The sequence below is a fragment of the Pogona vitticeps genome, chromosome 11, assembly GCF_051106095.1.
Source record: "Pogona vitticeps strain Pit_001003342236 chromosome 11, PviZW2.1, whole genome shotgun sequence".
Classification (NCBI taxonomy): Eukaryota; Metazoa; Chordata; class Lepidosauria; order Squamata; family Agamidae; genus Pogona; species Pogona vitticeps.
Window position 1 is genome coordinate 2,233,328 of NC_135793.1, and position 25,269 is coordinate 2,258,596.

Consider the following 25,269-nt stretch of genomic DNA (forward strand, 5'->3'; position numbering starts at 1 on the left):
ATGTCTCAGCAGCCACTGGCCAGCAAATAACCCTCCCTTGGCCACGTCTGACACACACACATACACACATACACACACACAAATCCCACATTGTGTTTGGGGTATATTTATTTATTTCAGTTCTGTGTTTTGAAGCAAGGCTTAAATAGGAAAAGGAGGTGAGTATTTAGATATGCAGAGAGAAAGAGACAGAGAAACACTTTGAGATTATTGCTTGTTTGATTAATATTTATGGCTGGGCATGTTCTTAGGATCCAAGGAGCGGATTGCCCTGTCAGTGCAGAAGGAAAAGAGAATGATTTTTCTGGATTCAGCAGGGTTCTGTATTTCAGTACGTTGCCGTGCAGTTGTATATACACACCCACAATGCTGTATATGTGTTGATTGAGAAGCAAATGACATCATACTTGTTAAGATGGAACTCCTGAGTATATTTAAGGTTGATACCTTGTTTAGGAGTTCTGGGGGTGCTAATGGCCCCAGCGATCTCTCACTGAAGTCGTTCTGAGAGCACAGTGACCATAGTTTTCGAGCATGAACATATTAATTAGCAAACTTCCTTTGATATCCGTATCCCTGGTTGCCTTATCATTTTCTGTCCCTGTGTTTCGTGATATCTCAAAAAAAAAACACCAACCAACAAAAAAAAAACCTTGCTGAAAAAGCAAACAGGTCATAAAATAAGGCTGTGATTCAGAGTTCCCTTTTCTATATAGCATTTAGTTTGGACTCTGCCCTTTTGGCTTAGGTAATCTTTGTTTGCCTTCATCTTAGTGGCAGGGGTTTGTTGAACGACATCACCTTTATGGAGTCCTTTGAGATCTGGACAAAATACATTGCTCTGTAAGCATTGCTTTTCTTAGACTGGCATTTTAAATGAGCAGCCATCCTTTTGTGTCATAAATAGAGTATGCTGCTGAAAAAGTATCCTTCCTTTGAAAACAGCCTGCTGAGAAAACAAAGAGGACACACGAACAATGAGGTGAAAGAGGGAGGAAAAATGTATAGACAAGGAAGAACAAGTGGTTTCCCCCCCATTCGTTTGAGTAGGTAGAGAGAGAAAAATCAGGTGCTTCCAAACCCTATGTTGTCAATAGGTAACACATACAGATAGGTCATCTGGCCTGCTCTTCTCTTGAGCTTTTGAAGTTGTTGTTAATTTTTGGCCTCCCAGCCAAAGTCCAGTTCTGTAACTTGTAGTCCAGAGGTGAGAGGCATAGATGTAAGATTCTACCCTTTCAGCCAATGAGAGTAAGAATCGGAACCGTTGTAGAGAATTAAAAGAGAACGGTGGGTGATCTCATCCCCATCTTCTTAGAACTGCAGAGTTGGAAGGGACTCTAGAGGTCATCAAGTCCAGCCCCTGTCAAGGAGGCATAGAGGGGATTCAGACTCCCAACCACTGGCTCCGCAGCCAGATAACTGAACCACTGAGTTCTCCATCAGTATCTTTATTTAGGCATCCTTCAGTCTCGAGAGACGAGGGTCACGTGCTCTGTATGGAGGACTTGGAACAGCTTCTAGTGTGGCTGAGAAGGCCAATTCGAGAGTGACCGTCCCTTCCACACTGCAGGTAAATACAATACTGTCCCCTGTCCAGCTCCCTGGTTTTGCTGGTTTTGGGACTGCCTCTTGGCCTTGGCCTGCTGGACAAGGGTCTCTTCAAATTTCAAAGTTCCAGCTTAGTTTCATAGATGAACGTGTGTACGTTACACCACAATAATCTAAGTGAGTTTTTGCTAGAACAGCGGAGGGACCAAGTGTGGCCGCGAGACTCCGTGCGGATGTGCGAGCCTGTGTTTGCAGATCCTTTCAGATGTCCTAGTTCACTTGCTTTTTTTTAAAAAAAGTTTTTTTACGGGGGGGGAGGAAGGTGGTATATTGCTACTCCGAGAGCACCTTTTACGTAGGTGTAAGTCTGCTGATCCCCCTTCGGTGTCCAGGAACAGTTGTTGCCCTTAGCGGCTGAAATGTGCAACTGTTTGAACCTCTGAATCACAGAAGCTGTTTGAACCTCTGAATATCAGAGTGAATTTAAGAGGGTGGGGAACTAATAAAACAGCTCTTATCTGGAAAACATGGAGCAGCATCTCCCACTTCAGATATATCACTTAACCCACGGCCCCTGCAGCGAAGGCTTTCAGCTTGTGTATATCTCAACTAAAGAGTTGAGGAGGAGAATCCAGCAGCTCCGTTTCCTCTCTTGTTTTTTTTTCCCCTTCCCTCTGTATGGAGCGTGACAAGTAATTTACGCAGAGAGGCTCTACAGACACTCAAGAACCCTCAGGTTTAGGATTCACAATGGCATGGAGAGCCACAAGCGGCTGTCCACTTCAGGCTGCGGCGACGTGCACAAGGAGAGCAGTGATGGAGGAGAAAGGGCTCCGCTCTTGCATGTTTGCTTTAACTTTTTATTATTGTGAGTTACATTTATATCCATCCTGTCCTCCAGTAAGCTCAAGGTGTGCTGCGTGGCTTCCTTCTCCTAACTTCACCACCACCACTAGCCGATATGCTAGATCAGCTGAGAGAGAGAGTGAGAGAGTGACCGGCTCAAAGTTGACCAGTGAATTTCATGGCTTACGGAGGGAGTAGACTCTGGATTCACTGCTGTAACTTTGTTGTTGTTTAGTTAAGTCATGTCCGACTCTTTGTGACCCCATGGACCAAAGCACGCCAGGCCTTCCTGTCTTCCACGGCCTCCCGGAGTTGGGTCAAATTCATGTTGGTTGCTTCTATGGTTAAAGTCTCAACTAAATTTGATGAAAAGGCTAAACAGAGCGGGATAGGTGCATGATGACAATCCACCCTGTATCTCTGACCTTGCATCATGTTGCTGTCAAAACAGATAATAAGGCAGCAGCCGGCAGAGTGCATCATTGAATGGATTGGGATGAAAAGCAGCTAGAAAGTTCCTGGTGAAAGGCATATTTATAAAGAAGTGTGGCAGTGATTTCGTGCCTTCAGGCCTCTCTTTCTCCTCTGATTTGTGTCCCCTTATTTAAAGGTCTGGGCTTTAGGTTAGAAGGTATCACATACTACAGGCAAGTGGACTGGGCTTCACCCTTAACCTGAAGGCAGTGTACCTTGCAGAACAATGTCCACCGTAATTGTGCACTGCCCAGAAAGATCAGTAATAGTAGCCAGGATGCCTCATGTGTTTCTGCGTAACAAATTTAGAAGCCACTGATGTATGTATGGGCAGTGGTGCACCATGTTCAAGGACCGTACAGTACATATCTTTGTAGAGAGCTTGTAGGAGACCTCTCCAGATAGCACTGGGTGGATGCCTCGCAGTGCAGGGTTCAGCCTCCTGTCTGAAAACTGGTCTGACTATATATACTTTTCCTCCTACACTATGCCAGATAGGCAAAAGTTTTTCCACTTGACCTCTTACTAAACTTGTACCGTGGCTGCATTCGCGGGCAGCCTGATTCACAAAATACCTGTTGTTTACATCTTTAGGGCTGATACACTTAAGTGACTGTGCAGAGCTGTATGAAGTGTAGTTAGCACACGCACAAAAGAAACAAGCAAAAAGGGTGCTCCCTACACCCTGTTACAGACGGAGGCCAGCGACCACATCCTGCATCAGCTCAGGTTTCAAGAGCGGCTCTGTTTATACTGTACTGCAGGGATAAATATACAAGGTTGCTAGTGATAACAAAATTAGCACTTCACTCAGCAGCATTATCGCCAGTGTTGTCATTCTCTCACCCAGTTCTTTCCAGTTTTATTGAAACAGGTCGGCAAGTATTACAACCCATTGGGGATGTTTGCACATCGAAGCATCGTGAAGACAACAGGTTGTTAAACCAACTTACAGTCCTGCTTATGCAAACCATCTTGCTGACAAGAGCGCATTCTATTTTATACAAATTTTCTGCAATATTATTAGTTTCAGATGGTGTTCCATAGATTCTTTTGCTTCTGTAGTGAGAAGGCTGGTAGCAGTATAAAAAAACAAAACAAAACAAAAAAACCAAACACACACCAGTCAAGCTGGGTTCATCTTGCTGTCTCCCTTTTTGTGTTTCGAAATGCCAGTAAGGCTAGCTGAAACACTCACCTGTAACACTGTATGTGCAGAAATGACATAGATATTATTCTTCCCATTGCCTGGATTATTGGATTGAGTGAGTGCCTGAGAATGTCTGTTGTCTGGTCAGCAGTGTGTTCATTCATTCATTCATTCATTCATTCATTCATTCATTCATTCATTCATTCATTCATTCATTCAATTTATTTATTTATTTTTGCTAAGGGAATTTATGAAGTGCCATTGATCTGCCTTACTGAACTGCTGTAAGGCTGACAATATGTTGTGTATGTTGCCTTTTTTAAAAAATAATCTTTTGATTGATTTGTATAACCTGCCCTCCCACTGAAACAAAAGGTTGTGCAGCATCTGATGGTGTAGGCACTAAGACAGTCTGTGCCCTCCTCCTATTTACAGTCTAAAATGTAAGACATGACAAGAAGGTATAAGGGATACAGAGGAAAGAGGAGAAAAATAAATATGGTCTCTTGTGTTGATGCTAGCAATTGAGGGATGAGGGAAGGTCCAGCCTATTTCTGTTCCTGATTGCTACTTATTCAGTAAATTGTATGGTAGCGGAGGAAGAATGTACAGTATGTTGGGAGAGCTAGTTTTCATTATATGATGAAAATCAGATAACTACCAGGAACAGAGTCTTAGCAAGAACAAGAGGGGTAGGACTAGCCAGCCTTCCCCCCTCCCCCAAATCCGCACTGAACAATCACTCTGTAAGATGTTTGTGTTCACCCTTTGCAGTCTTTCTGTGCCAGGCGGTTTTATTTCCAGCACAACTCCACCATTCTTCTATTGTGCATATCTGTGCAATAATAGGGCTCTGCTCATACCTCCCCTTCTAGAAACGGAGCTTCACAAGAAAAGGTAATCGATTCCTATCTAGAGGCAAGATCTTTTGAAAGGCTTCTTTATAGAGCGAGTTTTCTGAAGGTACGCAAATCTCCCTTCTCTAGAGCTCGGGGAAGAAAGACAGAAGCTGGTGAAGTAAGACCTAAAATAAGGGGAGCCCGGAGAGTGCTAAGGTGAGGCTGCTCCATCACCTCTAGATAGCTGAAAGATGCGAGCATGAAGCTGGTCCTCTTTTGAGTTCGTGGGTCTGAGCTATGCTAACTTCCCAAATGGCATTTTACAAGGTAGAAAGATTTGGGTGACCTGGGTGCAAAAGTGCAGTTCGCTCGGTGGAGGGAAAAGCGCGAAACTGGATTTCTCTTGTTGCTCCACGCTTGACACAGATAGATGGAAGAAGAATCAAGATGCTGCTAGATAAGGTTTGGTATCAGCACCGAGGGGTGAGAAAGGAAGAGGAAGAACGTCCTCTTTTTAAAAATGGTTTTGTCCCCCAATAACCAGCCCGAGAAAGAGTTTTCTATGAGAAAGGGGAAAAGAAGGAGGAAAATCGAGTCTTTCCACTATAAGGAAGGAGAGGAATTGGTCTATAAAGGAGTCGGCGTCTAGTCCCTCTACTGCTAGGTAACACGGACAACACTATGCGTGCATGGGTTGTGGCAACTGTGTGTGAATCAGGTTTGTGGAAGGGCTGCTGCAGGGCCCTCCTGTAAGAATTAATGGCTCTTTGTGGGGCCGACCACGTCCCTTTGGGTGTTCAGAGAGATAGCTGGAGGCTGAAGGCCTAGAACTGGTCATACAGCCAGGCGTCGTGGCTGAGTAATAAAGCTGGTTGCAGACAAGTGAGGCTCTTTGGCAGCCGGAAGCAAAGGAACAGAACTGTTGCAAAAGGTGTTTGGTCGTAAGCTGATATGTTAGGTATTAATGGAAAATCTCTTCTACTCCCTCTGAAACTTGCAAATATCTTTTGCTCCTCCAGGAGGTTGCCTGTTGCAGACTCTGGACAAGTTTCAGACCGCAGTGATCAAGAAGGGCCATTACAGTGGTGCCTCGCTTAACGATTACCTCGTTAAATGACGAAACCGCTTGACGATGAGGTTTTTGCGATCACAAAACGATGTTTTGATAGGGAAAAATTGCTTAACGATGATCGGTTCCCTGCTGTACACTGCTATCTGTTTTCAGCTGCAAGGACAGTGACATTTCAAACGATTTTACAGCTTGTTTGAGAGCCTACTCAAGCAGCAACCTCTGCACAAGGGTACGGACTGGCCGGTACTGCTACCAAAGTTCCGGAAAGCCTGGAGAGAGGGAGGAAAGCAGCTGCCCTTTTGTCATGATTGGAAAAAATCAGCAATAGGCCTATAAAAACCAGAGCTGACGTTCCTGAAGGATTCAGCCGTGTTTCCTCTTCCCCATATTCTGGGCTCTGTTTTAAATAGGTGTGGAAAAAAGCTATTGGTGCAAAGTACTGTTCTGGCACTGAATCTGAACTTGGCGTGTTCCACGGCAGCATCGGCATGCCAGGGCACTGCCTACTCAGGGCTAGCCATCTCTGCCGTGCTATCGTGCATGTGCAGGCAAGGCTACGGGCTTCAGGCATGACACTGCACAGGACTAGGGCTGTAAAGAATACTCGTTAAAGTCTTCGTTCCCATCAGCGTAGACTTCCTCAACTTCACGAGATGCCCTTGGTGAGGAACGGCCAGCCCTTTTTTCAGATTTCAAGAACACCTGAAAAGCTGTTCTCTGTGTGTGCTGTGCACCCATGGCCGATGGGATTTGCTGGTGTTCCATGTGGGCAGTTCTGGTGCATGGGGTTATATTATTATGGCTGTGTTCACACAACAGGGAAAGGCAGGGCGTAGTGGCATATGCCACCTGCAAGCAGAAGCCGCTCTCTGGTTTTTTTTTTTATTGTGCTGTTTGAACCTATTGCTCTGGTTTGTTTTTCTCCAAACAAACCGGAGATGAAATCTACAGTTTGTTTAGGTTGTCTTCTCGATTTGTCTCTTCTCAGGATTATTATTTTTTTTGGTGGGGGGTGAGAAAGAAACAAACCAAAGTGACAGCAGTGTTGGGATTCACACAAAGTGGAGCAAAGTTGCATGCCTCTCAGTTGGGAAGTAGGCAGTAGCAGGTTTCCTCGGACTGATAAGCTAGGATTCCTGCAGTCCCGAATTATTTTATCGTGCCTATTAGGCCTGTTTGTGGAGAAATAACTTGTAGTGGCGAAGAATACTGTATTTTTCCATGTATAAGACTATACTTTTGTCTAAAATCTTTAGACTAAAAATTGAGGGTCGTCTTATACACGGAAGTAAGCTGAGGAGAGAACAAACACAAGTGGAGGGGAAAGCAGGGATCAAAGCAATCCTGCAGTGCTTTGATCATTTCCCCCCTACACTTGCGAAGCCCCCACTTAGATTTCTAAATTTGGGGTTAGAAAAGTGGGGGGTGTATTATACATGGGGGTATCTTATACACGGAAAAATACAGTAATTTTCAGGTGGCCGTGCGGGAAGAGCAGGCTGACCAAAAGTGGTTGGCTAGTAGTGGCTCTTAGTCATGATGGATAATATATTTCTTTTGCTACCAGAGGTAGTCCACCTTTATAGATCTGTTGCTTGGGAGCGTGAGTAAAGGGGCCTTTGCACTGTTTTCCTCATTGCGGGTTTCCCATAGGTAACAGAGAGCAGAATGCTGGACTGGATCAGGCCTTTGATCTCATCCACCATGACTGTTTAAGGGGAAGAAGTAATAAAGGAAAGAGTTTCTTCCTTTTAGCCTTCACTTTGGCTACTGTATGAATAAGTGGGTGGATGGCAGGGTGGATAAAAATCAATGGTTTTTTTTATAAAAGAAATCCATTTAAATCATGATTTAAATTTTAAAAGTGGATTTTTTAAATTTCAACCATCAAAAAAAATCTGTTTTATTTAAATTGATTTGGTTTGAACCTAATCTACTCTTGTGAATGGGCTACTAGACGTTTTCATTTGGTAGTTATTTGTGTGGATTGTTTTGAAAGGATGGATGTTTAGAGAAGATGAGCAGGAAGAACTGATGATGGAGTTGTGTAGACCATTTCCTCTTTGAGTAAGATGATGATTCCATTATACACACACTTACTTTCCCAGGTTTTTCTGGTTCCATGTAGGACATTGGGCTTGTTGTTGCCATGCCAGTTGTTGGTGTGTGTAGAGTTTTGCTAGTCCATTTGCTACTTGGCCCGAGAAAAAGCACCCGGCTTTTCTCACTTTCTTACATTCTCATCAGCCGGCGGATGAGAATTACCCTGGACGTATCTTTATATCTACTAACCGAAACAGTAGAAGGGGTACAAGCTTTGTGTGTTTGCCAGGCAAGAAACTGGAATGTTGCATGTCCAGTCACTCAGGACAAAGTCCACACATTGAAAATGCTTTGCTTATGTCATGTTCTTTTTTTTCTTTTATCTTGTTGACATAACTGAGGGATTAACTCTGTGCGAGTCTTAGAAGTTCAAGCGTTAGGGTTAATAATTGGTAAAGTTTGAACAGGTGATCATCTAGGAGAGTTCACTCAGCAAATTCTTTTACATTTAGACAGGCCAAGTCGACTGTATTAATATTCTGTTGAAGAGTTAATTAAAGACTACCTCCTCCTGTCTCACGAAATCCAGGGGCTTCCAAGCAGGAAAAAGGATTGCAGGGGAGTTGGGAAAAAAATAGTGGAACAGGACTAGGACATTTTCAATTAGCAAAAATAGTTTGCGACTGCTGATGATACCACCACCCTTGCACAGACTTTGTGCCATGATGTGCTAAGGAGCTGTGGTTATTATTTAATCCTTGTGTTGTACGCTGGAATCCATTTATAGTTCCTTAGTAAGACTGTGGCTTTTGCCAGTACAGTGCTATCCTAAGGCTTCCTTTGTGTTTTAACCTCAGCCACGAGTGTACTATTTCGCCTTCTTGTGAGAGTTGATTTCCTTCTTTACTAGGTAAGAAGAAGCAGAATACTCCTGTTACCTGTGGGGGTTTCGGCGGGTCAGTATTGTGCCCCGTGCGTCGGCGCTGTTGGAGCCAGCAGTTCACTTTGTCCCTTGGCGTATGTCTAGATTTTACGATGAAAAGAAATGCGAAATGAAATGAAAGACGACTCCTTCCTTTGTTTGTCATGGTACTTAACTTATTAGCACTGAATACAACCGCAAATGTGCATGCAGGAGGAGAACATGTATGATTCAGCAAATGGTAAAAGTACTGTAATTTGAAATGATTCAAAAAAGAGAGTAGGCAGCATGCTTGTATTGTGTTGAAAAATTTTAAATTAGCGCAACTATTCGGTGCGGCTAGAAGCAGAATGCACGCTACTGTTCTCTTGCCTGGGCTGCCTCACCGACCTACTCTTTGCTTAGACCTTTTGTTGTTTTAGACTTTGAAGCTGCCTTGCCTAAAAAAGGATAGTAGCTGTTACTGAATAAACATTTTCGTAATTGGTGTACACGGGAGTATCTGCTTTGTGATTCATATGTCGGTGATGACACAACGAGCAAGTTTGAGCCTGCTGCCATATTTAGACAGACTCTTCACCTTACTCTCCTGCAGACAGGTGTGGATTGCTTTTCATCACAAAGGGTCAGGTCTGGGTTTCTGACATGGCATCATCAGCTTCCATTTCTGAGCTGGAGATAAAGTCTTGGCTGTTTGAAACCCGATACCTGAGTGGTTAAGTTCTAAATAGGTCTCATCTACAAAAATGTTGGTGTGATACGCGAGTAATTATTGCATGACTGATGCAGAACAATTGTATCTCCAAAGATCTTATTTACAGTCCTTTTATACCCCCTTTTCCACTCAAATCTTTGGTAGAGGAAGAGAGAGAAGTGAAACGTGAGTTAAAATTGCATGGTATGCTGGCTGATTCATTGTAGTTTTTCACTGTTTATGTGTACTCCCTGCATTTAGCACAACATTTACTCTGCTGAATGCCGGTAGCCATATTAAATTCCGGGTATGGTTTACATACCTGGCCAGTAAATAAATAATAATAATAATAATAATATGACCTGTAAGGCTGGATAATTTACAGTTCAACTAGTGAAAACAAACAGAAGCCTTGTTGCAAACTAGGGTACTGCCAATGGCTGCTGAGCCCTCCCTTTGACTTGATCTGTCACAAGCTGTTCAGAGCTATGTCGGTCCTTTGAAACCCAAATACATTTTGGTTGGCCTTCCATAATCCGTGAAAATTCACTTACCCAATTAGAATCATTCTTTATTGGTTGTTTCCCCCCTTTTTTTGCTTCTTTCTCTCCGTGTGTCAAGATGTTAAGCACCCATTTTCATGCCTCATAATATATTAACTTGAAAACAGGAGATAATCAAATTCGGGGAATTTGGACAACAAGTTCATGAACAACTATTTCAATGTGAAAAAATGTGCCCTTTTAGCATAACTTTAGTAGATGATAATGAAATGAACCAAGCTTGAAGTTGTGCAGGACCCGCCGTTGATACTGGAGTCTCCTAGTGAGTATATATGTCAAAAGGAGCTGCTAATCAATGCATTCCAGTCCATAGCCTTGCATTTTTTTTCTTCCTTAGGGTGCTGTAGCTGATCTGAACATTTTGTCTACCTGGCTTATTTGAGAAACAATTTAGAGAAATGACAATGATAATATTCCAGAGTTAAGAAACCCCTTGTCTCTTTTTATAATTGCAAAATTGCTGGGCTTAACAAGCATCCTGTCCCAGACATCTTTGTCAATGTTGAAGCAGTAAATCTGTCAGCAGGCTGAAAATAAGTTTTCAATTGGATTGCAAGTTGAAAAATTAACATAAGCCTATGCAGTAATCATCAGTCTGGCAGGAAAAAGGGATCAGTTGAACGGCTTTGCAAACGTATGTTCATGCTAAGTATAACACCGGTTTGTTTATTAAAAAAACAAACTTCTAGACGAAACACATTGAGGAGTAACTGACATTTTATAATTTATTAGCCATTAGGACTAGAAATATTGCCTGACTTTAAAAGTTTCTTTGCTACTGTAACAACCGTAAAATAATAATACCAGCCTCCGTACATAGTGATAATTGCAATGCCGCCTACTGTTGTAATTGAAAATACTGGGAATATATGTTGACTTAACACATTTGACGCCATTTTGGCCACAATTGGTATTACGGAACACCTTCAGGACTGCCATATATTGCAGTCCTTTAACTCCTCAGAAGAGGCTTTCTAGTCTGAAAAACAAGGTAAGTAATGAGCACGGAGTTAATTTGGGGGGGGGGGGTCTCCTGATTGTACAGGTGCAAGAATATAGCCAGCACTGCCTCATGTCTGCAAATGGCCGAGCAAGGTGTGTAATGCTGAGAAGACAGTTCTGAGAGTCTGGCAAGAAACAGGAGGCTTCGACAGCAAAAGTTAAAAAGACATTGCCTGTGGGATGAGGTGGCTGTTTTTGGAAAACAAACCAACCAACCACGTTTAATTGGGCCGTATATGAAAGATTAAAGCTTCACATGCCAGTAAATACAATAGTGATTTATGTAAACAACAAAACAGGTAGTGTGCTTTAGGGAAAATATGAAATTTGAATTCACTTCTTTTCCCAGAAAGATGGTGATTCGATCAGCCTCCTAGAGTGAGGTTACCGATAAATTCACATTTTGGTAAGCTGTACGTATATAAGTTGTTTCCTCTCTTCGTTTTAGGAACCCTTTCTCTTCACTGGGAGTCAAGGAGCTGCTGTTCTGTTGATGTAAATACACCCGATATCGGAGGCCATGGCTCAGTCTGCGGGAGAGGAGCCAGGCTCCAAAGTCAGAGAACTCTGCGGCGAATGCGGCCAGTTCCACTCATTGCCAGATAATCATCTTTATAACTTCCAGGATGAAGTGGACGATGATCTGACCTGCCACATTTGCCTTCAGCCTTTGCTCCAGCCGATGGACACCCCTTGTGGACATACGTACTGTTTCAAGTGCCTTGAAAACTTCATGAGGGAGTACAGCTTCTGCCCCATGGACCGGAAAAAACTGTCTTTCCAGCATTGCCGGAAATCCAGCCTTTTAGTGAGGAACCTCCTGGATAAGCTGATTGTTCTTTGTCCCTTTCAAGATGACTGTAAGGAGACGATGCAGCGTTGCGAGCTGGAGGCTCATTTGCAAAACAGGTGAATATTTGTCGATGAAATGACAGAAGATATGCTTCCACCTTGTCTTTGACGGCCCCTTCCTCAGCTTCTGCACATAGGTACAGTTTTGGTCTGAGAATGTTACATGTTAGCATTGGAAAGGAACGGAGCTCCTTCCTAGTTTAGGATTCCATTGAAATTTCACCTCTTTGGTTTTCCGTTTGTAATCTTCATGTCAAAGTGGTGCTGTTTTGTGACTCACTTACATAAATATAATTCCAAAGGCTGTTTGCTGATTCAAATGAGAGCAAACCCATTGAACCACTGGGATTTACATAAGTGGTGATGAGTTGGCATCCAGGGGTTGATCCGGTGTGTCTGCCTTAGTTGGGACTATGAATTTGAATTTGGCCTCGGTGTGCGTGTAAGTGGGGTAGCGCAATCTTGGAGGAATAAGAAGACCTGTTCATTGTAGGACAGAGCACCACACTGTTTGCAGGTGTTTAATGAATTAGACGGGTAGAGAGAGCTTTTCGTGGCAGGAGGCCCGGAATCATGGATTAGACATTGATCCCAGAACTGTTACTGCTTTCGTTCTGAAATAAAAGTGGCCAGGTTAAACAGGCATGTTCAAAGGGATGCCTAGAACCATTTGAACGTTGATATTCTGCAATCATCGTTCTGTATGGCAAAAGATATGAGAGCATTTTGATAGAACCTTGATACTACCTTTTTTTTAGGTGGTACAAAGTTCATTGCATAGGATGAAAATATTGTAGTAAGCAGACGTATACAGGGGTGGTGGTGCCACCACCACCAAATAATGTCTGATTTATGGCACATCTATATTTAAATCCGTTTCCTTTTTCTTCCCCACTTGCGCATCTTAAATCTTTATTTGCTAGCTTACTTTCAGGATTGCCCTGCCTTTCTCCTCACAGAGATAGAATCGGTGTTTTTAAATTTCCACCCTTTAAATCACACTGCCCTGGCAGCACATGTGGCTTGTATTGTGAGCGGTTGTGATGGAAACATGCTATTGAAACATGCTATTGTTCCTTGGTCAAGAATAGATTGCCTTTGAAGTGTACTTACACAGATGTACTGTATTATATAATCTGTATACTAGTGTAAGTTATCTGTCTTCATAATAGCCATAAAGGGCCATCAGGTCAGTTCTGACTTTTGATCACCCTTTTCAGGGTTTCCTTGGTAGAGGATACTCAGAAATGGTTTCTCATTCCTTTCTTCTGGTGGCATTTCTGGGGACGGTGCAGCTTGCCCAAGGCCACCCAGGCTGGCTCTTCTCCCAGAAGGCACAAGTGGGGAATTGAACTCTTTAACTTCTGCTCCACAGCCAGATACTTAACTCATTGAGTTATCCAACCAGCTAAGTAATCTATATTATTAGGTACTAAACATATCTTGACTTTAATACAAATGAGAGAGCAACCTTAGTTTCTTGTTGGTGGGTTTGAGCAAAAAACATTCAGTAAATCACACTGAAGATGCAGCCAGTAGGTTGATGCTGTTGGTCAACTAGAACGAAAAATGACTCAATGGCAGCTGTGCTGGGAAAATAGTCACTTTTTAAAAACGTTTGAGCGATATTTCCAAAAAAAAAAAGCCCTGTGCGAATACAGTATACCAATTCAGAGGAGTCATACTCTCCTATTCCATTGTAAATATTGATGATAATATTACAAAAACATAGAGGATTTTTGAATTCATTTATGGATTTAAAAGAGATAAACACATGGCCGATTAAAATGACAACCGCACCAAACAATGCATAACGTGTCAAAACAGCATTACCGATCCAATTCAAAGGTAAAACAAAAGTTTAGACTCTCTGATTTACTTTCTCCTTCTTGACAAAATGTAAATACAGTGGTGCCCCACATAGTGACAATTTTTCCGGTACGGATTATCGCATAGCGACGATAATCCGTTCCGGAAAAATCGTCGCTATACGGATTCGTCGCTATGCGGAACAAAAAAGCCCATAGGAATGCATTAAAACACGTTTAATGCGTTCCTATGGGCAAAAAACTCACCGTTATGCAAAAATCCTCCATTTTCGCTGCCCAGTAAGCAAAGAAAGGGTGCAAAAACACTGCAGGCGGCCATTTTTTACCCGGCGGCCATTTTGGAACCGCCGATCAGCTGTTAGAAAAAACACCGCTATGCAAAAATCGGTAAGCGAAACAGCTTACCGATCGTCGCAAAGCGATGTTTTACCATTTGAAACATCGCAATACGATCGCTTTTGTGATTGCAAAAAAGCCATCGCTATGCGGATTCTTCGTTAAACGGGGCGCGCATTATGCGGGGCACCACTGTAATCTTTTAGTCAACTAAGACAATATTAGGGACATGGTGGCGCTGCGGGTTAAACCGCAGAAGCCGCTGTGCTGCAAGGTCAGAAGACCAGCTGTCGTGAGATCGAATCCATGCGACGGAGTGAGCTCCTGCCAACCTAGCCATTCAAAAGCATGGAAAAATGCAAAAAATGCGAGTAGATAAATAGGGACCACCTTGGTGGGAAGGTCACGGCGTTCTGTGTCTAGTCGCACTGGCCACGTGACCACGGAAACTGTCTACAGACAAACGCTGGCTCTACGGCTTGGAGATGGGGATGAGCACTGCTCCCTAGAGTGGGACACGACTGGACTAAATGTCAAGGGGAACCGTTGACTAAGACCATGTTAGCTATTCTTACTTCTTCCAAGCGGCATATCCACTAGTTGTTGTTTTGAAAAATAGCTCCTCAGTTCAGAGTTTAGAAGACTAGACCCTTTGAGTATGGGCAGTCCTCCTCAGAGGTGTTGTTTCTCCATGAGCCACTCACATTGTTGTCTCCTATTAGGCTACATTCATATTTGCACAGGACTTGCTTTCTAAGTCCTATTATGACCCTTTTAAAATGTCTTATTGCATATTAATCTTAGAAGAGACTGAAACCCAACAGATTCAGGAGGGAACCAGAATCTCTCTTGAGGAAAGAAACTTGGGAGTTCATCCAGATGGGAGGAGCTGGCAGAAGGCCGTTGACGGAGAGAAGCAGTCGTTGACTGCAACCTTGTGGATATTTAATTAAAATAAGAACATGATTCCAGTTTGTTCTTGCGATATTTTCTTTTGTGAAAAGGTACTTAATTGCCCTGATGGCTTCCGTTGATAGCCGTGTTTGTGTTGGTGGTTTTGGGGCAGTCCTGGCGACAGACATAGGAAGAAAAGCAAAGCAAAGTTCGTTGTTAAGATGAATGGAATTTCGTGCCATCCGAGTGGTACCAACAAGCTGTGTCTCTCTTCCCACCAAATTGCTGAGCTCCGATGCTTCTTTTAGCTGTCAACTGGAGCTCTTGTTTCTTCTCTGTCTATCTCGGAGAGACCTTAAGAGTTGGTAAAGCATCCTTGAGCTGAACGAAGTTGATATCACTGAAACTGTAGATATAATTTACATATTCTTTCTTAGAGCAGAATGCACGTTCACACATTCATTATAGACATGACACCTCTTGAATTCTACCTGTCAGAGCACCTTCTTCCACCTAGTTCTACCCGTGTCACTCGTTCTAGCCAGGCTGAGGAGGCTTAACTCTGAGAGAGATCCAGAAGGAAAAAACTAGAAACTGGGCCTTCTCGGTGGTGGCCCCTTGGCCTTTGGAACATCCTTCCCCCTGAGATCTGCCTGGCTCCCTCGCTGGGAAAGTTTAAGAATAAACTGAAGACCTGGCTCTTCAGGCAGGCCTTCCCTCCTGACATTACTTAATTTCTTCCCCTGGTTTTTCCATCTTGGGTTATGTTTGCTTGTTGTTTTTTTTAATTGATGTTTTTAATTTTATTGGTTTTTTGGACTATAAACCACACTGAGTAGATTCGTCTACACTAGTGGTCCCCAACCTTTTTGGGACAGCGGACCGGCAGAACCTCTAAGGAAGGTGGGGCAGCCCCCCGCGCTCGCGTTGTTTTTTGGGCACATGCATGAAGAGGTGGGGGAGCGCCCGCGTGCCCGCCAGCACCAGTGTGAGTGCTCCCCCACCCCTTTGTACATGCGCGAGAGCGCCTGCACACCTGCCCACCCCTTTGCGTGGGCACTTGGGCGCATGCATGAAGGGGTAGGGGAGCACTCGTGCCAGGGCTGGCACGTGTGCGCATGCACAAAGCAGCTGTGGGGAGGGGAGTGCATGCAGGAGGGGCGGGAGGTCTGTACGCAGCCCGGCCCGGCTCAGGCCATTGGACCGGCACTGGGCCACGGACCGGGGGTTGATGACCTCTGATCTAGATGGGCAGTATAAAGGCCTAGGTTAGTCATGGGCTTATTTCACACATCTTATTGTTGAATTCTACGCAAGTCCAATTATTTCCATGTGCATTAAAAGTGCTGTATATTGGAAATGGCAATTAGCAAATAATTTAATAAGAGTTTTGCCTTTCTGTTTCGCGTTCCTCCTCCCCATTTAGCAAACAGATTGCTCTCGTTCACCATGCGATCTGCATTATGCATGAGAAAATTAAAGAGAGGCATCCCTCCTCTGCCCCAGGCCAGCTGCGGAAGCCGAATGAATGGCTGAGAGAACTCGGGAGCACCCCATTTTCTTGGTGTGCATCTAATCTGCTGTATCATAAGAGCTGCATGCCTCTCCCTTCAAACTTTCCCCCCCTCTTCTCCTACAGGTGTCCCGGCTTCAAAAAGTACAAAGCTCAGATAGAGCGGAAAAAGAATCCTTGCCCCAATTCGAAGCCCGATTCTCTTTCAAGACCGGAAGCAAACTCGGTGAAAGAACTGGGAGGGTGCAGCAGCGCGCCGCCCGTGGTGTCTGGCAGCTCCGTTCCTGCCGTTGACTCGCTGGAGACCCCGGAACCTGGGATGGTTAATCCAGCCTTTGATGGGAGTGAAGAAGGTGAGCAGTGTTTTTTCCTGTCTGAATTCTGCACCCAGAGAAAGCAAAGCGGGCCTTTGTTAGACCTCCCTGGCAGAAAGCAGGCTGTTTTGCAGGAATCACTCCGAATTTCCCTCCCAAGAGCACGTTTGACTGATTAAAAAAAATGAAAGGGTTTTGTAACAGGGTGCTGTTGGGCCTGTGGTTCTCTGAGTCCACCGAATATTCTATTGGGTATAGTAGACAATTTTGTAAGAACCTTGCTTTTTTTATTGTCTTTTTAAAAAACAAACAAACACGTTTTTCATCCTTGTATCTATAAATTGTGCTTTGATCATGTTGGGAAAAAAAAGGCAAAGAGTAGCCTCAGTTAGATTTCTAATGGCTGGAGAGGCGTTTTCAGTGCTTTGCATTGCTTTTAGTTCCATCTCGCGAATAAGGAGGCCAGAATAAATTATGTAAAATAAAAGACAGTCAGAGATGCTTAGTTTGCAGAGTTCCTAGGGACTGCATAATTTAATAATCCTTAATTTCTTGAATGCAGCATTTTCAGTTAACAGGGAATATAGAATGCAAACAGCTCTCTGCTTATTGTTAATATACTGTATTAATTTCTCTTCATAATAAGCACAGTTCCCCGCACTGTATTTGTACAATTTATATACACGGATGAAGCAAGAAGATAAAGCTGTGCTTTCTGAGATACCTTTGTACCTGTTGCTGCAGCGGCAATCAAAAATTGCAAGGGATGAAGAAAAATATGACAAACAAGTGGGGAACTTTGAGTTTTGTTTCACATGCGGAAGTGTAGAGTAGCAAGAGGTGGCGGTCGCTAAAGGATTCAAGACTTGAACTGCCTTCATGTGTGTCTCCTCTCCACTTTCTTGCCATCAGATTTACCCCAAAGGGCTAGCCTTGTAGCAGAGACGAATGCCATTGAAATTCACCGAGAAGACCCCGAGGAGGAACTCGGGATGCGAATAGTTGGGGGGAAAGACACACCTCTTGGCAATGTTGTTGTCCAGGAAGTTCTTCCAGATTCAGTGGTTGCTGTGGATGGAAGAATTGCACCGGGAGACCATATCCTGGAGGTAGGTTTGCAATACTGAGAGGGCTCGGCATGCCGTTCTAGGTTACTTACCTGTCCATTGAAGCGTCAGTGATCGGTTTGTTGATTTTGAGTTTCAACGGAGGCCATCCAAGAGAAGGGGCATAGGCAGGAAGCTATGTGAAGAATGTGTGTAGAATGAACAAGCCTGTACCTTTAGATTTATATTGCGCTTGTGTCATTGTCGCAGTTCATTAACAAACGGATGTCATTGTTAGCATCCTTTTTTGTGCTTTTGTGCTAAATGTGGAGGAGGGAAACAAGGATGCACTGCAGTATGTATTGTGATCTGATTTTGTTTTAACCTTGACAAGAGCCCCCTGTGACCTTCCTCGACCATGCTGTCTTTCTGTCTTCTGTGGTTAGAATGCACAGTGGCGACTGACCCAATCTGTAGTCCTCCCTAATGCCACAGGTCTCAATACTTGTTATTTGGCTTTTCATTGAGCTGCAAGTCACAGCAGATTCTTGAAGAAAACTGTTCCTGTCTGTCTTCTGCCTTCGGTTGAGAAGGGTAACACATGTGTCGAACCGTATTCTGATCCACGTGTTGTTTTTGTCCTCTTCCAAGGTAAACGGACTCAACGTAAGCAGTGTGACGCACTGCCAAGCTCTTTCCTTACTGCGCCAGCCCTGCGCTGTGCTCCACCTCATTGTGCTCCAAGAGAAGGGATTTGTCACCAAGACGGGGCAACCGGATTCCAGTCCTACAATAAACCAGCGAGTGATCCATGTTACTCTTGTAAAGAGAGACCGGTCTGAACCTCTCGGCATCAAACTGATCAGGAAGACAGACGAGCCAGGGATTTTTGTTTTGGATTTGTTAGATGGAGGCTTGGCAGCCAAAAACGGGAAGCTCTGTCAGAATGATAAAGTCCTTTCTATAAACGGGCAGGATCTACGCCAGGGAACACCTGAAGCAGCAGCACACATAATTCAGGTAACTTTATGGCGGGGAGCAACCAGGGGGTCTGCAAACTCCTTTGGTTCCACTCCACAGTGGGATAAAATGCTTCAAAGATTAGTGAAATCCAGCAGCTCAGATCCAAAACTGAAGGAAAAAATAATGTGAATGTAAAAAACAACAACACGACACTAACTCTACTGATACGATCGTGCTTATTGCTCTGATAAATAGGTGCATTTCTGTATTGTGTACCTTTTGAGATTGATGTTGGCATGAGGTTCCATGCATCACCATCTCCTTTTTCCAGGTGATTTGGAGGGGAAAGAGCTTTGAAGATGCTTAGGAATTTGGAGGCATCCTTTAAAACTGGCCCCAAGACGTTGACCAGTAACAAGGGTAGCTTCAGCTGGTGCCTTGGAACTTTCCCAGGGGATCCACTCTGGGGGCTCTGAAACTCCGATGACCTAATCTGGGTCTTAAAGTGTCCTGTCTGAAAATTCCCCTTCTTTTGGGCTTTTTTTTCCTGCAGACCAGCGAAGCCAGAGTCAACTTTGTGGTTCTCCGCCAGTCTGGTGGGCAGCTCTCGGATGCTGTTGAAGACGGTGGCGCCTTAAGCACGAGCAACAGCAGTAGTAGCAGCAGCAGCAGCGGAGGGGGAAGCCCCGTGCACCGTCGCAGGAGACCGGAGCAGATTCACTATCGGCGAAAATCCAGCTATCAGAAGGTAGACCTTGCGATTACATTCTCGTTTGAGGTTTGATGTTGGCTTACTTTCTTTTCCATTTGAGTATGCAATGCTCTGCCAGCATTGTACTAGATTTTGGCAGCTACCTGTAGATCCCGGTTTTCATCTCTAAAAGAACTGTACTTGCTGACTGTTCTCGTGTTGAAAGTGGGAAATGGACAGCTTGTCATTCAAATGACCATCTTTGGGAGATTGTTCTATACTGAAGCTGGCATATAGGGGAAGAAAACGTTTGTCTCTTGTAGCTTTCAATTTCTCAGGTAGTTTATTGCTCTTCTTAAGTGGCTTGTGCATGATACACACACACCCACACCCACACACCCACACACCCACACCCACACCCACACACACACCCACACACACACACACGTATTAACTGTGATGTTTGTCCCCCTCTCATAACTTCACAGAGCTGGGTAAGGAACCCTTGATGCATAATTTGAAAATTGGGAGGTTTTTATGAGTGTGTTGCATTAACCGGCCTTTGTGTTTATAAGACGTTGCTGCCACCAGGGCCATTATGAACTGAAGGCTTCGTAGGAGTTACATACACAATGTCGTGATTTATTCAGTTACTATTATCTTAGAATTTTTGAAGTCGCTTTCCAGTCCTATGGAAGGTTTCTTTCAGCAGCTGTCAGATTAAAAATGCAAGAAAAAGAAACATAATCATAAAAAGGGCAGCAGTGATTTAAGACCGATGAATATCAGGAAAGTGTTAAGTTTTTGTCACTTTATTAGAGTGGCCATCATTATGGGGAAAGATTTTCAGAATCTGGATGCTGTTACTGGCTGTTACACCTACCCCATCTCGTTGATTTAGCCTTCTCCCACCTACTGAGCATGCTCAGGCTTTGTTGACCTGTTTTGGGCTCCCATCTCTGGTTGGTGCTTTTTCTTGTATTCTTCATCCCTTCAGGCTTTTTTCTTTCTAACCTGAGGATCTGCCCACCTTGTGCATCAGCTAAGTCAACGAAATAAGGGCCCACAACTGGCAAATGCTATTATTTTGCAAGGTGGCAGCTTCCAATGGATAATATGAGCACTTCTTCTCCTTGTTCCATTTGAAACATTCTCCTGTAAATGTTTTTTTTAAAAAAAGGTGTCTGTCTCCGCACTGAATGTGTCTGGCAGCTTTCAGAATTTCCGGTGGGATTTATTCTAACATTGTAAAAAAAAAAAAATTTACGATCTCTGAATATTTCCACATTGATTGGTTATGTTGTCCTGGCCAGAAAGAGGTGAAACGTACCATATGAAGGTTGGTAGTTCTGCTTTGTTAGGAGCAGCAAACACATGATTGACCTACAGGATTTTTTTTCCCCCCTGTCCTCCACATCAGGCACTCCCTCAAGGATACCTCAGCCAGGAGAAGATCGTCACCATTAAAAAAGAGCCAAAAGAATCCCTGGGAATAACGATAGGAGGTGGAAGGGATGTTAAAAATAAACTCCCTCTTTATGTCACCAGTGTACAGCCTATCGGATGCCTTTACAGGGATGGTCGGATTAAGAAAGGTAAGATGCCTTTAGATTTTTTTTAATTAGCACCTGAACTGTCACTGAGAAAACAGAGTACTGTGTAATTAATGCAGATGTGACGTTTGTGACAAACCCAGACCTACTGGGATCTGCCACACAGTTACACTAAGCTGCCACCAACCATTCCCTGTAAGAAGTCACACAGACCAGGGATGGATTTTTAAACAATAAAAAGAATAAGGTTTATTTAAATACACACAGGGAAAAATAAACAATCAGGTGAATAAGATAAAGTAACGTGGCTTATTCTCACTCATACATACATACAGCTTGGTTCACACAGAACCCTTAACTTAAAGCACAGACCCTGAACCTATCAGTTCTGGCTAACCAACAGACACCTGAACCTATCAGGTTGGTACTCTGACACACAGAAGTACCCTGTCTGACACACAGACTCCCACAACAGCTTCTTCTTCCCAGCTGCTGCTTCGTCACATCCCAGTGTCTCTCAGCATCTCTACACACGCTCCACATACGCTTCGCATATTTATACAGTACAGCCCCTCCTCCTGATGTCCCGCCTTCCACTCCCCATAGGATGGAACTTTCCCTCCAAACCCATGACAGACAGGTAACATCAGTGCTGTATGTAACACCTCCCCTCTTTATAAGTTGTTTTGTAGGGGGAAAGCTAAGGTGCTTTTCACCAAAAAACAACCTGAATAAAATACACAACAACAGTTATACATACCATATTATACTTACTTATACTTACATTCTAAGTTAAACCATAGCAAATAGGCATTTAAACATTTACCATATACATTACATCAATTTACCTTTATTCTTACAAACCAAATTCAAAACCAGGTACATTTAACCTTTGTGTCATCATTATATACACATAGTCCATGTTCTTTCGCCGTCTTCAATCTTCAGGTCTTCTTGATAAGGCGTCAGCAACACAGTTCACTGACCCTCTGACCACTTTCACTTCAAAGTCATAGTCCTGTAGGTTTAAAGCCCACCTCATAAGTTTGCTATTGTGGGTTTTCATTGTCTTTAACCATTGCAATGGCGAATGGTCAGTACACAGAATAAAATGTCTTCCCCAGATGTAAGGCTTGGCCTTCTGGATCGCGTAGACTATGGCCAAACACTCCTTCTCCACGGTTGCCAAATGTCTCTCACCTTTTTGAAGTTTCCTACTCAGGTAGGACACCGGATGCTGGTCACCATTCTCATCCTCCTGGCACAGAACTGCTCCTACCCCGCTGTTAGACGCATCGGTGTAGATGATGAACTCCCGGTCGAAGTCTGGAGCACGCAGGACAGGATAGTTGATTAACGCCTCCTTCAACCTCTGGAACGCCGCCTCACAGTCGCTGGTCCACGGGATGCGGTCATCAGCCTTCTTCCTCGTCAGATCGGTCAGCGGAGCCGCAATCTCGCTAAACCTCGGGATGAACTTTCTGTAGTAGCCCACCAACCCAAGAAATGATTTGACTTTTTTCTTGGTGTTGGGTCTAGGCCAATCACGAACAGCTTCTATTTTGGCCTCCAGGGGTTTTATCACTCCTCCCCCTACCATGTGACCCAAGTATTTTATTTCTGGGCTACCCAGCTGACACTTGCTGGCCTTTACTGTTAGCCCTGCTGCACTTAACCTCTGCAGCACTAACTCTAGGTGTATCAGGTGATCTTCCCAGGTATTACTGAAGATCCCTATGTCGTCAATGTAGGCCACTGTAAAGTCACTGAGCCCTGCCAAGGTCTGGTCCATCAGCCTTTGGAATGTGGCTGGTGCATTTCTGAGACCAAAGCTCAGGACTCGAAACTCATAGAGACCAAAAGGGCTGCAAAAGGCAGTCTTTTCTTGATCCCTGGGATCAATTCTTAATTGCCAATATCCCTTTACCAGGTCCAATGATGAGATGAACCGACAACCCCCTATGGTTTCAATCAGGTTGTCTAGCCTGGGCATTGGGTAGGCATCAGGAGTGGTTACACGGTTTAATTTCCTGTAATCGACACAAAACCTAATGCTCCCATCAGGCTTGTCCACAAGGACTATCGGAGAGGACCAAGGACTAGAAGAGGGGACGATTATGTTCTCCCTCAGCATTTCGTCCAGCTCCTTCCGCACCTTGTCCCTATAGGGTCCCGTTACTCGGTATGGGGATACTGCCTGCGGGGGTGCATCCCCTGTGTGGATCCGATGCATCACTCCCTTCACTATCCCCGGCTTGTTGGAAAACACCTGTTGATATTTACTAAGCAGCATTTTTAGTTCTTGCTGCTGGTCTTGGGTGAGTGCAGGACTGATCTTTACCTCCTCTGGGTTGTATTTTACTTCCCCTCTACCCTCCCAGAAGGGTAATTCAGCTTCCTCACTCTCAGCTGCTTTTATCGCGAATAAAACCCTCTGTTCCCCTCTGTAGTAGGGTTTTAGGGCATTCACATGAACCACCCTCCTTGCTTGGTTCTCCTCCTGCTCTATTAGGTAGTTCAGGTCTGACATCTTGGAAATGACCCTATATGGTCCTGCCCATTTGAGCTGCAGTTTGTTCTCTCTGCAGGGCCTAAGCCAAAGCACTTCCTCCCCTGGGTCAAAGTGCCTCTCTCTAGCTTTGTGGTCATACCATGTTTTCTGTCTGACCTTCTGAGCTTGCAGGTTTTCTGCTGCCAGCTCTAGATTTCTCCTTAGGTCATTCATCAAGGTGTCTATGTATGTCACAACGTCTTGTGGGTCATCCTGGGTGATCGGCTCCCAATCTTGCTTGATCAAATCAAGGGGCCCTTTCACCCCTAAGTGTGCAGCAAACATGTCAGAGTGCCCCCTTTGTAAGATCATGGGGCGATACTTTTCAGGTACCACCAGCTGACTTCTGATCCCATCTCCCCCTTTTGAGATATTCCTCAGGGTCTCTCTATATAAAATCCCCTTTTTCTCCAGAAATCTCACTGGGGTTTCAGGTGTTAGCTGGGCGTCAGTCACCTGTTCAAAACACTTTTGGAGAGTGGCGTCTGCCTTTTGCTCCTGTCCAAATCTGCTGTCTGTGGTTAAGGTTTCCACCACAGCTTCTGAACTCCCCTCTGCTTCCGTCTCTGGCTCATCATTACCCCCCTGAACTGTCCCCGTGGTGGCTTGTGAGCGTGTAATCACTAGCACCCGTTTCACATGTTCAGCCAGGTCATTTCCCACGAGCACGGCTGCTGGCAGAGTCGATGAAATTGCTAGCCGCCAAACCCCCCTCCAGCCTTGAAAGTTGACAGGTACCTCTGCTACTGGCAGAGAGATTACCTGCCCCTCAATCCCTGCCACCTTTATGCTCTCATTTGGGATTATAAACTCCCTAGGAATAATATCTGGATGGCACAGGGTTACCTGGGAACAAGTGTCCCGCAGCCCCCTATACTGACGGTCAAGTATTCCTACGTCCACCCCGGCTGTCTCAAACAACTGAGAATCTGTTTTTACCAGCAAGCAGCGCTTTACCTCCACAAGAGGACCATTTTCCTCCGCCTGATCAGCAGAGGTAGCTGTTCCAGACTGAGTAGCCATGGCAACAGGCTCCCTCAGTGACCCTGAGCCTTGCTCTTTCTGGACACAGAACACAGCTTTTGGCTTGGTCCCACTAGAATTCTGAGGCACCATTCCTTTTAGCTGCTTTAATTTCTCACACTCTGAGATTAGATGACCCTTTCCCTGACAGAAATAACATTTTCTGGTGTATTTTGATTCTCTCTCATCTTGTTTTGGTTTTCCCTCCAAAATCTGAGGTCTTTGTTTCATGTCTGAGGGCTTCCCTTCACCATGGGCCCCTCCCCCTTGCTGGCTTTTCCCTGGTCCCTGAGAGTACTTGCTGTAGGTTTCTTTGGGTTTACCTACAGATTTCCCCTCACCCAAGGGCTTTCTTATTTGGGAAATAAAATCTGCAATCTCTGCGGCTGCTGCCACAGATTTCGGTTTCCTTTCCCTCACCTGGAATTTCAATTCCCCATGCAGGACTGAATAGAACTGTTCCAGTGCTATCAAGTCTTTAAGCTGCTCATAGGTCTCTGTTCCCTCCTGCGATAGCCATTTCTCAAGCAGCCTCACCAATTGGGCCC

At 44.4% G+C, this 25,269-nt stretch overlaps 1 protein-coding gene across 5 annotated transcripts in view; it reads left to right on the forward strand.

Moving 5' to 3' along the window:
- LOC110074297 (ligand of Numb protein X 2) overlaps positions 1-25,269 on the forward strand; it is a 33,901-nt gene that overhangs the window by 3,616 nt on the left and 5,016 nt on the right. For 3 of the 5 annotated variants that reach the window (XM_020784334.3, XM_072981038.2, XM_020784335.3), the window contains exons 2-7: positions 11,605-12,065; positions 16,707-16,933; positions 17,807-18,003; positions 18,592-18,960; positions 19,457-19,651; positions 21,015-21,189. In XM_020784334.3, the coding sequence (XP_020639993.3) occupies positions 11,677-12,065; positions 16,707-16,933; positions 17,807-18,003; positions 18,592-18,960; positions 19,457-19,651; positions 21,015-21,189 (1,552 nt within the window). In that variant the 5' untranslated portion in view covers positions 11,605-11,676. Of the gene's footprint in view, positions 1-9; positions 8,932-11,604; positions 12,066-16,706; positions 16,934-17,806; positions 18,004-18,591; positions 18,961-19,456; positions 19,652-21,014; positions 21,190-25,269 lie in introns of those variants that run through there. The other 2 variants (XM_020784336.3, XM_072981039.2) reach the window with 2 other exon arrangements.